This window comes from Dioscorea cayenensis, chromosome 3, assembly GCF_009730915.1.
Source record: "Dioscorea cayenensis subsp. rotundata cultivar TDr96_F1 chromosome 3, TDr96_F1_v2_PseudoChromosome.rev07_lg8_w22 25.fasta, whole genome shotgun sequence".
Taxonomy (NCBI): Eukaryota; Viridiplantae; Streptophyta; class Magnoliopsida; order Dioscoreales; family Dioscoreaceae; genus Dioscorea; species Dioscorea cayenensis.
The window spans coordinates 12850801-12868317 of record NC_052473.1 but is presented as its reverse complement, the minus strand read 5'-3'; the positions used below and the strand labels follow the sequence as shown (position 1 = coordinate 12868317).

The window sequence follows — 17517 nt, the reverse complement described above, 5'->3', positions numbered from 1 at the left end:
GACATTAAGAAAAACAAGCACCTCCGTGAAGGTTTCTTACTGCCAATTTATCGTCGACTTCACATGCACAGGCAAGAACCTTTGTAAAGAAGAAGAAGAAGTATACTAAAAAGATGAAAACTATCTTCTCTTTTGCACGGCTAAGAGGACATGCAACTATGATTAACAAGACTTTGCGTCATTCTTCTTACCAAAACACACAAGGGTAATTTTGGGATTAATAAAAAAAACTGAGAATTGCCAAAAAAAACCCTCAAACTTTGCCATATTGCAAAAAAACCCCCATAGTTTTGCAATACCCAAAAACCCCTTCCTTTTATACTCCATGATTTTCAAACCCCCAAAGTACGTAACGGCATTCAACGGAGTGTTTTTTAAATTTTATGGACGAAAATGCCCTTGCACGGAAAGTCGTGGTTGCACCCATTTCGGCGGTGTGAGAGGAAGTAGGTGGGTTTTTCTTAGGGCTACAGCTGCTTGTTTTCTCTCAACTCGCGTCTCCAGCCATTTGTCTTCTCTTAACTCGCGTCTCCAACTCTTCCCTTTCCACCGGCGTCTTGAAGGAGAAGTCCTGCGCAAGTATTCGGCATTTCATCACTTTGCAGTCTAAAGTATTGATTATGGTTTTTTTGTTAATTATTCTGTTACGAAGAGACATTTTTCGGTTTTGTTTTGTGATTTTGTTTTTCTTGGAAGACATTGAAGCCTGCATGGGGATTGATTGGCTGGGGTTTTGTTAGTCTGTAGGGAGATCTCTCGGCTAGGGTTTTTTTGTTTTCTTTTACATTTTCGTATGTGTACACGATCAAAATGGTTTTTCGATTGTTGTGATTTGTGTAATGTTTATAATCTACGTTTACCCTTTCAGTTGATATGGTTGAAGTTGTAAAAATGAGGTCTACGTTTAAATAATGAGCTTTTACCGTTTAAGTTTTGTCGTCTCCGTTTAACTATTTGTATCTCTGTTTAATAATATAGTTCTCTGTTTAACAAATGATATCAATGTTTAAGAATTGAGAGTTTACCATTTAACAACTTATAATTCCGCTTATCAATTTGTGAATACTGATGTCTGAATGTGCTGTTATTGTCGCAGGCTTGTGATTATGGCGGTCAATCTAGTTAATGGGCGATGCTACATGACACCGGTAGTGGAGACCGTGGCTGAATTGAAAGTTCACATGATCCCTCGACACTGGGAGATCATCCGAAGGACACCGCTGCAGACATTCTCGAGTTGGAAGTCAGTATTCCAAGAACGGGCCCTTCTTGATTCTCTATTGCAAAGGTACAATAGCCGCACCAATAAATTCAGGATCGGGGAAAGCATGCTGACTTTTTAGGCTTGAAGATGTGGCCCTCGTTCATGGTCTGCGTTGCGATGGAGACGTAGTCGTGTTTCAGAAGAAGAAAACACGCTCAGCTTTCGAAGAGAGGTATTTATCGAAAACGTGCGAGAAACACAAAGACTCCATTAGGAGCACTCTTCAGCAACTCGTTTGTCAGAGGGGAGAAGAAGAAAATTTTGTCAAACTATTGATGGTGTACCTCCTGGGTACAATCCTCTTCCCAAATACGTACTGCTCGGTTCCTAACTGGATCGTTGATTATGTCGATGATCTACCTGCCACGGGGTGATACGCATGGGCGCAGGTGATGCACAAGTGGCTTATGGAGGACATTCCACAAGACGCCGCTCGAGTGCAATCTAGATGCGCGGGGAAGAAGACCAACACCGGATATGTTAAGAGTTGCACGGTCGCGCTTAATATCTGGTTTTACGAGCTGACCGGAACTGGAAAGAAAGTCCGTTTCTACAAGATCCCAAGGATGCTGTGCTACGGTGAAAATACTTACCGGAAGCAAGCGACGATAGAAACGAGTTTGTCATCTCTCGAAGGAAAACAGGTAATAATTCAAAAATAATATGTCTAACCGTAGGCGTTAATGTTTAAAAATATTATTTACCGTTTAACTTTGTCATCTACCACTTAAACCGTTTCTTTAATGTTTAAATATTTTGTTCTCTGTTTAACCTAATATGCTATAACGTTTAAATATATAAGTTACATGTTTAAATATAGTTTTTATTGTTTAAACTGAATGATTTCGCTAAGATTGTTTGGTTTACGCATGTTAGTTTCCTGAGCTAGTTCCGACGAATGCTGATGAAGAAATATTTGTTCGGGCCAACCGTCGGTTGGATGCTATTGCTCCGGAACCGCTTGCTCGAAGGCAAGATGAGACGGCAACCTCTTCGAGTGCTGCTCGACGCCGTTCTCCTACTTCCGACCCCAAAAGCGCGCACGCATTCCCGGTCGGAGAAGCCCTCGCCTACCCCGCTCGACCAGTGGCGACCCGACTGCGTGGCAGAGCCCCCGCCCGGCACTAAGCGAGGATGTCACTGCAACTCTTCTGCAGGCTTGCCAGATTTTGATGATCGAGTTTCCTCGGCTTGTCGCTCAGGTTGAGGCATTGGAAGGCCGGTCACACTCCTGATCGATTGCGCCTTCCCTTCGAAACAAATGAAGCACCCGGGATGGGCGCGCCCGTCGAATTCTCGACGAGGACATCATCGGGGTGGCCATTCGAAGGCGGCCTCATTCGAAGAGGCTTGCAAAAAAGAGGAAAACAATAATGCCTCCGTCTCCACCGCCGGCTGATGATGAAACAATAGCGAGCACCATCGCGGTCGATGGTGTTACTTGATTGATAACATGCCGATCCGCGGTGGAGGAGATCGCAGATGATGCTGAGATTGCCGCGGTGGATAAGATCGTTGACTCTGTTTTTAATGACAACATGAACTCGGTGGAACCGGCGTATGACAGTGCGGCATCAAAGATGGACACAATCCATGAAGAACAACAACCGACTAGCGTTGGTGTCGCCATTGATCTCTATTGCGGTGGCGCGGTCGAGAAGGTCATTGACTCTATCCTCAGCGAACTCAAAGTCACGGTGGAACCAGCGGCCGACCGCATGCGATCGGCGGACACAATCCCACAACAACAAGAAGTATGTAAGGAAGTGTCTCCGGGTTGATCTTTCGCCGTCGTGCCCCCATCGAAAGAAGGGAATGCTGCCCGAAATAGAGGCGAGAGAGAAGAACAATGCCAATAAAAAAATTAGAAGAAGTTCGAGAAAGTCTTCATTCCGAAGAAGAAAAAATACGTTGGCCAATCGCACCTCAACAAGTACCAGCAGGAGTTGATAAGGATCTTTCTCAACTGCCCTATGGACAAGTAAGTTTGAAGTTTTTATGGTATTGTTTAAACTATTATATGTTACCATTTAAGTAAGAGCGTTAATGTCTAACCATCACAAATAGCATTTAAACTATTACATGTTACCCTTTAAGTATTACAGTTAACATTCAAACATTTAATATAGCATTGAAATATATAGATGTTAACCTTTAACTATTATACGTTACCATTAAATTTATATCGTTAACATTTAAATATTTTACATAGAATTTTAAATCTTGTTGTATCAGTTAAATATTTACAATATTGTTTACGTATCTATGTTCCGTTCAACCATAGCACTGTCGTGTGGAAGAATGACTCTGTCAGCACCACACGCTCCAGTCTATTCAACCTGCTTAAGGGGAAGGAGATGGTTGCAGACGATGTGATGGACGCTTTCGTATGTATATTGCAAAAGTCGATGAGCATAGTGCCATATCGTTATAAGAAGCGCGCCTCCATCACACGACCACTGGCGCTGTTCATGTCAAAGCAGGGCGACGACGTACATGAATCCACTATGGCTATGATCGGAGATGCCGCGTGCAACGTGAATGAAGTTGACATTGTCATCCTCCCAATAATTATGAGTGGCCACTTCCATGTCGTCGTCCTTGACAATGACAAACAAGAATACATGCATTATTCTTCATGTCAAAGCGAGGAATACGATAAAAACGTGCTAGAAATGGTAAGCGCTTTAATAATTTGTGTTTGAGTAATAGTGTTCGGTAAATAATCGACATTCTAATATCAACTTGTATACCTCGACAGCGAAACCTATTCGACCTTTGTATCGACATGGAGTTGGGCGAGTCGGCGACCGCAAAGTTCCCGCTTGTTCACGACACTGAAACCCTATGACAAAAAAAAGGAAGTGTCGACTGCAGCGTCTATGTCATGCGGTTTATCGAGCAGTTACTCGCCGATAGGAAGCTACGGCTACCGCAGACGGACGTCCCTTATCTGCGATTAAAGTATGTTTTCCGCATACTTAAGGAGGGGAGGGCAGCCGGCATCACTGCCAAAGGGGAGTGTTCGCAAGCGGGTTCATAGTCATTGTATACGTTCTTTAGTTTCAAATGTAAACCAGTTTAAATTCAATTCATTTTTTCCGAAGAACATGACAAATTTTGTCAATGTAAATTTACATGTATCTATATTTATATACTTGACTCTTTCTTTAACAATCCAGTTTCATTGTTTAACTTGCACTTTCATTGTTTAATTATAAGTTTCATTGTTTAATTATCAACGTCATTGTTTAAATATCCATGTTACAGTTTAAGACGAACTAGTCACTTGCGAAAATAACCATCGACCGTTTAAACTAACAACGTCTCTACTTAAATATATGTGTTAACTGTAACAATAATGTTTTCTCTGTTTAAAAATGAAAAGTTGGCACACAAATAACTTTGTTTCTTTATAAAAATCAGCTGTTTTACAATGGCTAGTTGACGACAGTTTCATTGTAAATATCCTGTCCGCAGAGTTCATTATCGGCTAGGGTTCTGTTTCGTTTTCATTTTCATTATCGGCTAATGTTAAACATTCAGTTGCAGTGTATAATTATCACTTTCTCCCTTTAACTTTCTTTCTCTCTGTTTAAATTTCATTTTCTCTGTTTAAAATTGTCTTATTGAATATCAGTGTAATTACAATAAAATGTACTTAAAATACAAATCTCTGATAGAAATAGAATGTTCACGTAAGACAATATAATACAACATTCATTTTCTTAGTAAATATCAACGTAATTACAATGGCATATATAAATCTCTGAAAAAAATAGAATGTTCACGTTAGGCAATACAAAAATTCTCTGTTTAAGCTTCAAACTCTCCGTTGAACGCACGACGTAACCATCACGGACCTCGGAATCGTCAAAGTACACCTCGAATAGAGTGTCCCAGAACACTCGCTCAGATCGGACCACATTTTTCTTCTAGATCAAGTCCTTTTTTAAAGGATATGTGATGAGCCTTCTTACGGTAATCATCCACGATCAACTTGTAAGTAAAATCTTCTTTTTCTTGACAAAAGTCGAAAACGCACACATGCATTTGCTTACCCATAGAGCATTTCGACTTGGCCAAGAAAAAGCAAGTTTTCACCTACAAGTTGTTTATGGATGACGTACTAGAGAAAAACAATCATGACACATCCTGTAAAAAGTCTCTGATCTAAAAAATGTGGTTTGAATGGAGCGAATGTTGTGAACACCAAGTTTTCGACTCGACAGGATGACCATCACACAAGAAGAAGAGGAAGGAGAGTGGTTGTATGTTCAACGAAATGGTTCTTCCTTCCCATTTATACTGCGAAATCCAACTGACTGGCTCGCCGCGACTTCGATTTTTAATGAAGGCCGAGAGTGGAAACGCTTGGGGAACCGAGCGTGTATTAATTACGCTTGGGGGATCAAAGGCACAGTCGCGTTGTATATTTTAAGCGGATTCAAATGTATTTTACACGATAAATTAAAACTTTAAACAGAGAAGAAAATATTTAAACTGTATTAGATATATTTAAATATAAAGTTCAATATTTAAACAATAATAAGAAGTATATACACAATACACAATGCTTACTCGGCAATAGATTCATTGCACGATCTACGATTGTGACCAGAAGCGTGGCAATGGCTACAAGGCACCTCGCGGACCTCGAACGCTTACGACTCGATCCTCTTTCGTCTACAATGCCAGGTTGCCTTCTCGTCTGCGATTTTCGTCCGTCGTCACAGGCGGTCGCAAACGACAGCAGCATTGCAAGCCCTCTTGAACCCCACAATACACGCACTGAAAGAAAAGAATGCACGCTTAAACACCAAATGAGAAGAAGAAAAAGAAGAACAAGAACAAGAACAAGGACAAGAACAACAAGATATGAGCTTTCTAAACTTTGTTTGAGAAAAAGCAAGCAGGAGGCAAAAAAAATTGCAAAACTATGAATAAATTTTGGACATGATATGATTGGGCGCCATTTTTCTCTCTTTTTGTAAGGGCAAAAATGAAATTTTATATCATTAACCTACTTCAACTTACCGGCGGGGGGTTAAAGGGAATGTAAAATATAACGGAGGATTGTCCGGGGTGTGTAAAAGTTGGAGGGGGTTTTTGAGAAATTTTGAAAATTACGAGAGATGAACAGTAATTTTCCCTAAAAAAAATTCATGGTGCAAAGTAACGGCAGAGACCAAATAGGATGAATTAAAAAAAAACTAAAGTATATCAATTTATCAAAAAAGACTACAGGTGATATTTAAAAAAATTCAGAAATTAATATATATATATAGGTTTGTAAAAAAATAAAAATAAAATTGAAAGAGAGAGAATATGTGCAGAGACATCAACAAGTGGCAGTTGGAGATAAGACAGGAGTGGGCCTCACATGAAGATTGCGAAACGCGGTCGGGTCGGCGTCAATTTGCCGTTGTAACCGAAACCGAATCTCTCTTAGCCCGGCTCTCGTCACCCTCTTTTCTCTCTCTTTCTATCTCTTATTATTATTATTATTATTATTATTATTATTGTCTTCATTTAATATTCCAATAAAGACATCCCCATCGCCTCCGCACTTTTTCCAATGTCCTCCAAAACTTGTAAATTAAAAACCCCTCCTCCCCATGCCATTCCGTCATTAAACCAAATAATAATATATTTATATTTGGCTTTTTTTTTATTTTATCCTTTTACATATATACCCTTGCAAACATATGGAATTACGCCTATACACAACCTTAGCTCCGCTCATTGCACCTGTATTGACCAATGTTTTATTTAACATATAATAAATGTTCAAAAACAATTTAACGAATTAATTTTTATATTGTTTTTTAAAATTTTGAAATGTAATTATTAGAAAATTAAAAAAACATTTTAGTAAAGTAAAAATAATAAAATTAATATAATATTATAAAAAACAATGACTTACAGGTTTTTAGATATTTGCAAATCGATGTGCAGATCGCTTTGACATTTTGAGTGCCCAATAAATCTTTGTTATTACTTAAATTTCTCTGCATCCCCTATAAATGTATTAGTATAATATCAAAATTGTCCCAAATTTTTTCTTATTCTTCTTATTTTTAATGTTCTTCTTCCTCAAATTTTCATGTTCTTTTCGGTATTGTTATTTATTTATTTATTTATTTTAGCCAAAAGTTTTTTCTTTGTTTTTTTTTCTTTATGTTCTCCTCATCTTTTTGTATTTTTATTTTTTATGTACAACTCCATCAACATCCATTCTTCCTCAACGAGTCAAGATGGTGTAGAGCTTGAAAAAGGCGTGAGTCAATAATAGCTTGGTGGTTAAAAGATTGTAAAGAAAGAAGGAAGATTAATGGAAGTGTTAATAGCTATGATGATAAAGAAAAAGAATGGATCATTACTAGCTTAAAGGCATCTACTACACACTCATATTACAGGACTGGTTGCTTTAAATTATGTGCTACTTGTTCAAAATTTAGGAGTAGGTAAAGCATTGAGAGCTTAGAATGTCTGCTGCTCCATTAGATTACATGTGTATTTGCTCGTTTTTAGATTACTTGCTTATAAATGTTAGCAACCCACTCATTTTGCAAGTGTGTCCATTTTTATTCTCAAGCTATTCACTTAGAGATATTCATTACCACTCGCTTATAAGTATATTATCTCAAAATTATGAGTTATCTATTTAGAATATAAAACAAGCGTGTTTAAATATATAAGAAATTGATTTTAATCATAATAAATTGAATAATTTAATAATTAAGATGGTATATTTAACCATTCAACAATAATTCAAATCAACAAACTTACAAATTCATTTAAGATAAAATTTTTAATCCTTCCATACAGGCATAAGCATTTTACATAACATAGGTAGGATGATAGGTAATATAATTTTTTTATATTAAATTATATTATTCATAAAAAAAATTTAATATACATTATTTATAAACCTCATGAAAGTAATTGAGAAAATAAAAAATTTTAATTTAGAGATTTTTGAGAAAGGCGACAAATGACCTAATCCGGTGACGAGCAGCGTGGGGAACATGGCTCACCATTAAACCGTCCATCTCCACTGCGTGAGATGAGGGATCGAAACTCGTGAGCCCGCATCGACATTTGAGGTGAACACCCTATGTAAATGACCCGATGTTAATAGACCAAACTTGTTATTTTAATCACAAACGAATTTAGTAACGGGTAAACTTTTATATATATATATATATATATATATGCCTTTTATGCTGTAGATATAATGTAATTTAAATTTTTGTTAGGGGCATATTTGTTAAAAAAAGGAAAATAAAAGAAAGAAAAAAATAACGAAAAGAAAAGAAAAGGAAAACCCAGATCCGGCCATGATTTCTTTCGTACTTTTTCTCCCTCGCAGAAGCAAAAACGCAACCAGCACGCACAAATACACATTCATTGCTCCCCTTCCTGTCTTGCTTGCACTGTTGTTCTGAGCTTAAAACCCTACACTCTTCTTCCTCATGACATGAGCATTTCATGCTAGAATTGGGGCTTCTCCTTGCCTTCTGACTGATTGGGTCATGGCTTGGGAGAGTAGCTGACAGCAAGATCGACTTCTTGCTCCATGATGATGCCATTCTCTTCTTATGGTGAGGATTCTTCTGGTTCTGGGAGGAGGAAGACCCCAGAGCTGGATTTGGATGGTTATGACTGTGAGAGTGAGGTATATTGTTCTCTTCTTAAGCTGTTGATGATCTACTGCTCTTGTTGTTTTGTTGATGTTGTTGGTGAGGCAGGAAGGGGCTGAGGCTTCAGAGGTAGCTGGGAAGCATGTGGCTTCAAGGCCTTCTGGGAGTAAGAGAAGCAGGGCTGCTGAAGTTCATAACTTGTCTGAAAAGGTTCATTCTTTGTGGGGGAGAAGGAATCTAGAGTTTGATTTTGTAGTTATTTCATGTTTCTTGCTTGTTTACTTTTGAGTAAATTTGTTTTGGGGGAATAGAGGAGGAGGAGTAGAATCAATGAGAAGATGAAGGCTTTGCAGAATCTGATCCCAAATTCGAACAAGGTTGGTGTGTGTGTGTATGTGTGTGTTTGTGTGTTTGTGTTTTCTCATGAGTTTTTGAGGAGTGTGTTTTGTTTTGTTGAGTTGGATGTGTTTGTGACTTGTTGGAATGTTTGTATTTGAGCAGACAGATAAAGCTTCGATGCTTGATGAGGCGATAGAGTATCTCAAGCAACTACAGCTCCAAGTACAGGTAACTTCATTCATCTTGTTCTTTGAAATATCTTTCTTTCTTCAAATTTAATTCATTGTCTATCTTCCATACTTTTGATGTAGTTACTTTATAGGTTTTTTCTTCTTTGGATTTGAATGATCACTTAATTTGATTAACTGTAGAGCAGGCTTGCACAGATTTTGATCCCATTTGAGGATAAGATTTAGGGTAAAAAATAACCCCATTTGGTTTATTCCAATAATTTTCACTATTTGAAATATTGTTTCCTTGAAAAGCATCCAGAGACACTTCGAATGAATATAGGTTTAATGGTTATTTCTACTTAATGTTGATAAAATAATTTACTATCTAGAGTTTGCGAGTTTTAATCCTTACTATAACTTCTTTTTTGGACAAAGCTCTGGTGCATTAGCTGAAAGGTTCTTCCAAAATTCATTGACTCTACTGGTTCATTGATGTATTTCTTTAATTTAGTTAATGTAAGCTCCCAAATGAATTTAATGTACAAAATTATAATTTGTTAGTATACAATTTTTAAATGTGTTTGTGGCTATTACCTTAGGAACAAGGATGATGCTCTATGAAAACATTGCCAAATCACAGAATAATACCTGAAACCCATTTCACCTGGGGTTAATTAAGACAAGCTTTCAGACAAGCTTCTTTATGGGTTTTGATGTTAAAACAAATTGGCCATGCATTTGGAACAGCTGATGGTTCTTTATTTGGCAACTATCTTTGGATATGATTGTGATGCAGATTTAAGGTGCTATTTACTCTGTTGAATCTTTATTATAGTTGACTGCCTCAAATCTTTGAACAAACCATCCAAATATGTTCCAATCTTGTTTCAAAATCATTTTCAGTAGAGAGAAGTAGAAATGAATGAATGGCCTATTGCTAATCCTTATAACATCTTCCTTGACTTCCTTGTTCGTTATGAATTGGATCCTCATTTTACATTTTTTTAATTGAACATAAACATTTAGCTTTTTTCTCATCTAACATTTTGTTCATATACATGATTTATTATGTCTATCTCCAAATTTACCAAATTTTTACTCTGTCAAAGGCAAACTCTTTTATAGCAAGCAGTTCAGTTAAAATGTTATTGCTCTGAAAATTCCCCACGTTTTATCATGCATTAAACTTCAAAATCAGTCCATGTTTCTGCATAAAAATTGTGAATATCTGAAACATTATCATTCTTCAGCTTTCTCAGAATTATCATGAACTTCTTAAGCCTATGAAAGAACATCTCATTGTGAAGCTATGTTACCAATTTTCTCTGTCCAATATCTCTACCCAGCCACCATATTATTACAGAAATAATGGTTGTATATGGAAAATCTGAAATCTAAGCTACTGAAAAAGCTTAGTTACCATCAGGCAGTTTATGTTGAATTTATTCCTGGTACCAGTTTCTTTTCTTTTCACCTTCATTTTTATTGGTTTCTCTATTAAATTTTCTGGTGCTCGTTTGGTGATAAAGAATTATGGAACTTTTTCCTGAATTAAAGTTGACACTAGGCTCACTAGCAATGATACATGGGTAAAGTACCCAGCTATCTGAGATGGAAGCTTTTATTCGATAATAGAAATTCAATTTTAGTTGATTTTCACAATAACCAGAGAGGCACAGGGTCGCTGAGCTGATGAAAATAAGCTTTCTCAGAATATCTGTATGGATGGGATTCATTCCAGTTAATAATCAAATCCTGCCATGAATACTTCAATAAATGTTTGCTTCATGATAAAGTGAGAGACAAAAGTCTGATAGAAATTAACTTCTAACACAATTATCTGATATTTTAGAGTCAGATATGTAGTACAGTGGCTACTGTTTAACCTGATTTAAGAATTTCTTGTAGATACTTTGCTCTCTTATAATTCATATTGCATTGCTTTTGTTAGTTTGCATTGATTCTCTTGACCAAGATTTTTATTAGGAGTAAGTAAACATAAATCCTTTTTCATATTGTATATCTGAGTATCTGTGCCTTATAAGATTTGTGGTTCTCACTTGAACTATATGCCAATTTTCAGACTCAAACTGCTATTGGACATCTGAAACTTGATGTTTGTGTGTGTGCACACCCATGAGCGTGAATTTGTAACTTCCAGTGGGTTATATGAATATGCTGCAATTGATTTTGTGCATCTTGTAGATTTATGCATTAGGTTCTGTGGGTTCATCCAGAATTTTTTTAAGGGAGCACTCCAATCTCTACCAACCTTACAGGCGGTTACCTTGCCTTATCACCCAAGGACTTGGAAAATGTGAGAGAAGAAAAGACACTAGGTATGGGAAACTGTAATATTGTATTCAATGAAGACCATCTTCTTCAAATACAAATACGATGAAAGATAAAGGAAAGATTCTAGACCTGTTAGTTCTATGGTAACTGCACGAAAGACAAACTTCCTCACCTATTGGGTCTATGCCTGCTGTACAAAATAAAAGATTCCAGGGCTATCGCAGAAATGAAATTCAAAGGAAAAGTAAAGCTTGAAGAAGAATTATGTTGGTTGTTGGATTGTTTACTGATCTCATGGTGTTCCTTCTGCAATGTTATTGTTTTCTAATTGGTTGCGCTTCCTTCTTTTCATCCTTGGTGTCTCAGGTAATTGCTCCCAGGACATATGGTTGACTTTTCTCATTCCCACACCCCGATGATATCACTAGAACTTCCCACATTCTTTCTTGTTAGATACATTAAATTCATTACTTATTTTTTAATTTATGTGGTTATTTTGTTCCCTCTCCTGATTGGCAAGATCAATGAATCAGGGTGGATTATGCGAATTCATTATTCAGAATTAGGACTTAGAATTTAGAAGTAAGAAGCCTTAGATAATCGGATTTCTGACTTCATGAATGTGTATCAGGAAACTATTTCCCTGTTCTGTTTTAGCTTGGTGGTACCTTTTGAAACTAAATTGAGCGACACCATGTAACCAAGAAGTTAAGTCTTGCAAACATGTTTTAAGGTTATGTTACACATTAATGGAGCTACTATGTTGGTGGTACCAGGTCATATAGCAAGAGGGCCAAGGAGTACTATTTCACTATGTGCACCAACATGGCCTACAATATCAGCATTGTCTGATCCAGCACAGGCTAGGTTGTGTTATTGCCTTTTTCCCTGCTTGTATAGAAGCCCAGTGAGTCCTAAATATTTAAAAGGTAAGAAATTTTAAAGGAAATAATCTAAAATTTTTATTGATGATTGGGATAAATTGAGATGACAGAATACATGTGAAAATGAATAAGTGCTAATTTTTATTTAAATTAAATTCAAAGGCATTATGCTTTATTGGGAATAAAATAAAATTGCTTTTTCTTTATGATGGATATTTTTACGAACTTCAACATTGCTTGCTACCAACAATTGTTCAAGCAGGTCAGCATAGGAAAGATATTGGTTTTGTCAACTCTACCATGTCCCCTGCTTTTATAAGAGAATACTTTGATGCTACTGTGACGCTGGTAGTCTTAATATTAGCTTACATTCCAGGCCAACCAATACAAAACAATTATGCTTTTGTGCTGTAAAAATCATAACATGAACATTAATGCCAGGTGCTCATGGGAAAGTTCTTGAATCTGTCAGTTCCCCTCGTTGTGCACTACTACGTTCCCCGTCTTTATAAGAGAAGACCTCAATTTTAATGTGACACTAGAGGAGTCAGCAGAGCACATTTTGGGCAGGCCAACATAAGATATTGTAAATGGAAAATCAGCACATTCATGTAAGCACAAGCTGAAATTGTTGAAAAAAACCAAAACCTTCATTCTTTTGCCTAATCATAGACATTATTTAATTAAAACTGTACTACTTGAAACTTGAGAGCCTAATACTATTAGAATTGTAATGTTGAATTGTTTTTTAATTACCATAATCATAATCATAAATTTTGCATTTAAAAAAAAATACATAGTAGATTGGGACATATTTTAGGTTGAAGTTTCCAAGCTAAAATTTGTTTCATCTGAAATTTTGTTATTATTATTATTTTTTGGAAATGCATAGTATTTATGGTAGTTAATCAATTGTTCAAAAGAATGACACTGAATATTAGAATTTCTTTTGGTGAGCTTGTTTAAACAAATTATATCATTGTTTTCCTCACTGAACTGGAAATTTACAACATTAATGTTTTGTTATGGTGGAATAAACACAAGCATAATCAGGGGTATGCCCCTTTTGGCCCTTAGCATAGCCTGTACTGCTCCTTTAATAATGTGTATGTTGCCTTGAAATTTGACAAAATTTGTGTTCTGTGGTTTTTCATCATCAGTAATTTTGGATAGTGCATAGCTAAGTAAATTACTTAGTTACTTATCAACTTTCGAATTGTACAATGGTTTTATTTGCATATTTATTTTATTTTTATTATTAATTACAACCTATTTGATATTCATTTTAGCTATTTTTCATTTTTCATTGACTGCGTTGTAGTATCAATAAGCTAATAAAGCAAAGTAAAGCATGAATTGTGGATGCATTTGGAGCGATAAAACATATGGCTTTAGAAAAAAGAATGGTCTAATAAAGTAACAACTTCATACTAAGTTATGTAAACACCGTGCGTTGAGTAGCTTGACATCTCCTCAAGGCCTAGACATTTCATTTGGGAAATGTTAGAGTAAATCACGAGTCCCAGTTATAAAGCATGGAAACATTTCTTGATTAAATTGATACGCAATTTTTCTCTGTTAAATATGACATGCATTAATTTTGAGAATTGATTGCAAGGAAATCCATAGATTAGTCTCATCATTTCCCAATGTTCATTGTACACTCATTTTTTTCCTATTTAAAGTCAATGTCTTTAGTATATAACATGCCAAGTTGTAGTTATATATTTGACTTGAGCTTTTAGCCAAGTTGAAACCAAAAATCCAAGGAGGCCTTGTGCATTCAAGCTATTACAGAAATAGAGTTAGTGGCCGATATCTAGTTTGAATCAATTTGGTCTCAATTGTAGCTTATGAGTTGTGACTCAGGTATATGATATGTTAGGTGTTCATTGATAATTATTTCATGAGCATCTTTATAAAGCATGGCACTCTTGTCATTCTTTTGATTTGGAGACTTCATTGTTGTCATATTCCTCACAAAAATTAGAGGGCTGTATAAAACAATAAAATACAGCTGTATACCTGACCAATTGAAATTTATTTTCATTTTGGTTTATATGCTTGTAAGTCTTTTCTATTCTAGGTAGCATTCTTGCAATTCCTACACAATTAATAGAACAAAATGGGGTAGCGAGTGCTTGATAAAGATGAAAGATGGGGAGAGTGAGAGCAGGTTGGATTGATATGGCATGACTCATGAGCCAAGATGGGCAGAAGGAGATACCAGGCATGCTGGCATGGCTCACTTTTCATGTTGTCCCTGATATTTGCTGTGGGCTCTATTTCACATAATTATTATAAAAATTGATCCCTCCATTTTTTCCTTAATTTTTTTTTTTTGTGTTATTTATCTACTAGCTTTCCACATATTTTTGTGCGATATTGCTTGAAGCAATCTGCCTAAAAGATGGCAATCAAAGATTTCTCATGTCCTCTCACTTTTTCCATATTGTGTTGAACCTGCCTCAAGTATATCAATAAAAGATTTCTCATTTTCTTGCTTTTTTTCATTTCATAACATGTTTAGGGAAATCTTTTGGCCTCGCTCTTCTTTCTTTTCCTTTTCTTTTGTCTGGTTTTGCTAGATTACTCATTTTGGCGAGCCATACTTACTGACACCACAGGTGAACTGCCCAGCCTGCACTTCAACTTAGAGTTGTATCGGCTAGGGTGTGCTTTGGCCTTATTTTTTGGGTCAAGATATTGATACACACACATATATGCATGCAAATATGCATAACTGTATACAGTACATATCCAACTATATGCATACATGCACCACTCATCCTTGGGTATCTAAATTCATGAGCTTATAGAAGTGTAGCTTGTTTATTGTTGGTTTTGCCTGTCAGGCATCATTATTCCCCAGCTTTTAGACCATTAAATCTCTAGCAAAAAGCATCTATAGGGTTCCAGAGTAGATGCAAACTCTGTTCTGCATCCCTTCTATCAACCTTGTTTTGAGTTAGCCTCTTTGGATCATTTATGTGGAGTTAACAGGCCAATTTCCAATTTAAACAATTTCTCTCAATTTGAGCCACTGATCTTCCCAGATCATTGACTAATAACCAAATTCCTGAGTTCTGCAATTCTTTTTGATCATTGAATATGAGAAAATGTGAACACATTTCTTCAATTTAATACTTTGTGTATTGATCAAGTGTGATTTGAAACCCAACATCAGGAAGCATCATTGTCTGCTTCTGTTCTGCCAGTGACCAAGAAAAGGTTTATGTTCTGAAGTTTTCTTTTCATATCTTTTTCCTTTGTTGCCATGTTTTTTCCTTCTCGATATAGGATTTTATGCCATGCTTAAAAGTTTTACTTGTAAACTTGTGTCTTAAATCCATTGGTTTTCTCATAGTATCAGTTTTCATTAGTTACATGGTCATTCTATGTAAAATTTTTTATCTGTGCAGCCTCAATCTCTAATATTCTTGTATTATTTGATTCCCTTCTTTCAGATGTTGTCAATGAGAAATGGTCTAAGTCTACACCCTATGTATCTCCCCAACAATCTGTCACCCATGCAAGGTTCACAGATGAATTTGGGGTTTGCTGTTGATGGCGATTCAGTAATGAACATGGGATTGGGTGGCATGCTGCCATTAAACCAGGATTCTTCACAAGGAAACTCTTTTGATATGTTGAGTCGATCTACACCATCTAATCAGTCTATAGTCATACCTAGTGAGTCTATAGTCATACCTAATGCAGCAAATGTCAGTGACCTCGAGTGCTCGTTTCACATGGAGTCTTCTCAGGCTCACAACAGATCCTTTCACATGCCTGTGGCTACCGAGGTGGTTCCTTTCCCTTCTGCTACTTCTCATGTGAACTCTCTGCAGCTCTAGGTACTAAAATACAAAAAATTTCTTGCTTAGTTTAAGGAAATGCTCACAGAGGAGATGGTGACACAACATCAGTTAAATTCAGCACAGTCAATGCAGAATCTCCCAGGTTGGTAATGATTTCAGCTAAATTGCTTTGTATTTGTCTTCATTATGTTTAAATTGATTGTCTTTGTGGAAGAAAACAACATTAAATCAGTGGCCGCGTCCACTAGCCTACCCTTTGGCCGGCAAGCATCATTTGTAGAGGGTGCTCAGTCGTTGGAGACGAACATGTTGGTTAGTGAGAGATCACAAGATGTACTTTCTAAGAACTCTGATCACCAAATATTTAATCAGCAATTCAACCGGTGGGCAATCGCATTTTGTACTTTCTATGCCTTAATGCAAATCTTAATATTTCACTTTTGTTTTATCGTTATTTATACCAGGGGACAGAATGATCAAAGCTTTTGCGTGCAATCACATTAAGAGTGAAGAATCACCAGACTTTTGACGGTTGAAGAAGCATGCGACAGATTGATCTGATGACTAGCTGCTTCATATGGATAGCGAAGTAGATGCGGTCAACCGCATTGTGCACTAGTAGCAGGTTCATGCAAGTAATGAGTAGCATGATTTGAAACGATGAGAAGCTTACTCTGTAACTTCAAAAAATTGGCCTTGTACAAAAGATGAATTGAGTGGACCATTAACATTATTTTGGATTGAAATGTATTGGTCAAGCATGTGAAGCATAACCAATGCATAACTACTTGAAAAATTTTCAATGTGCTGTTGCTTATGTGTATGTGTGACTTTGGATTGATTTTCTCCCCCATTTTTAGAGAGTATTTATTTTGGTTCTGGTCATTTTTCTGCATGCGGACTTGTTTTTACTTGGTTATTCATTTTATCACAAGTAGGGCAGTAATAGTTTTTATTTCTTAACATCCCCCTAATCTTGAATCCACAAAGGAACCAATTGTTTCTGTACCGTCCTTACGGATCTTGCGCTAGAACCTTCTCGTTGGATCTCGGCTGTTCTACCAATGATGAGGTGTACTTATTCTTGATCTTGTC

The 17517-nt window shown here is 36.5% G+C and overlaps 1 protein-coding gene across 2 annotated transcripts; it reads left to right on the top strand.

Annotated features, from left to right (window-relative positions):
• The first annotated feature begins 8600 nt into the window (after positions 1-8600).
• On the top strand, positions 8601-17298 carry LOC120282811 (transcription factor PHYTOCHROME INTERACTING FACTOR-LIKE 13-like). Of its 2 annotated transcripts, none has more exons than XM_039289660.1 (8): positions 8601-8945; positions 9019-9120; positions 9222-9287; positions 9412-9477; positions 16069-16407; positions 16489-16564; positions 16637-16755; positions 16887-17298. In XM_039289660.1, the coding sequence occupies exons 1-8, from the start codon at positions 8847-8849 to the stop codon at positions 16896-16898; spliced, it is 879 nt and encodes a 292-aa protein (XP_039145594.1). In that variant the 5' UTR covers positions 8601-8846; the 3' UTR covers positions 16899-17298. The 2 variants fall into 2 exon arrangements, with proteins under 2 accessions (XP_039145594.1, XP_039145591.1); XM_039289657.1 differs by having other exon boundaries at positions 16637-16805.
• Positions 17299-17517: the final 219 nt, after the last annotated feature.

Bases quoted from the DNA above. Each gene is read 5' to 3' on its own strand.
- LOC120282811 (XM_039289657.1), top strand. From the start codon at position 8,847: ATGATGATGCCATTCTCTTCTTATGGTGAGGATTCTTCTGGTTCTGGG. The intron at 8,946-9,018 runs GTATATTGTTCT...TTGGTGAGGCAG, and splicing joins GTTATGACTGTGAGAGTGAG to GAAGGGGCTGAGGCTTCAGA. The intron at 16,408-16,488 runs GTGGTTCCTTTC...TTTCTTGCTTAG, and splicing joins ACATGCCTGTGGCTACCGAG to TTTAAGGAAATGCTCACAGA.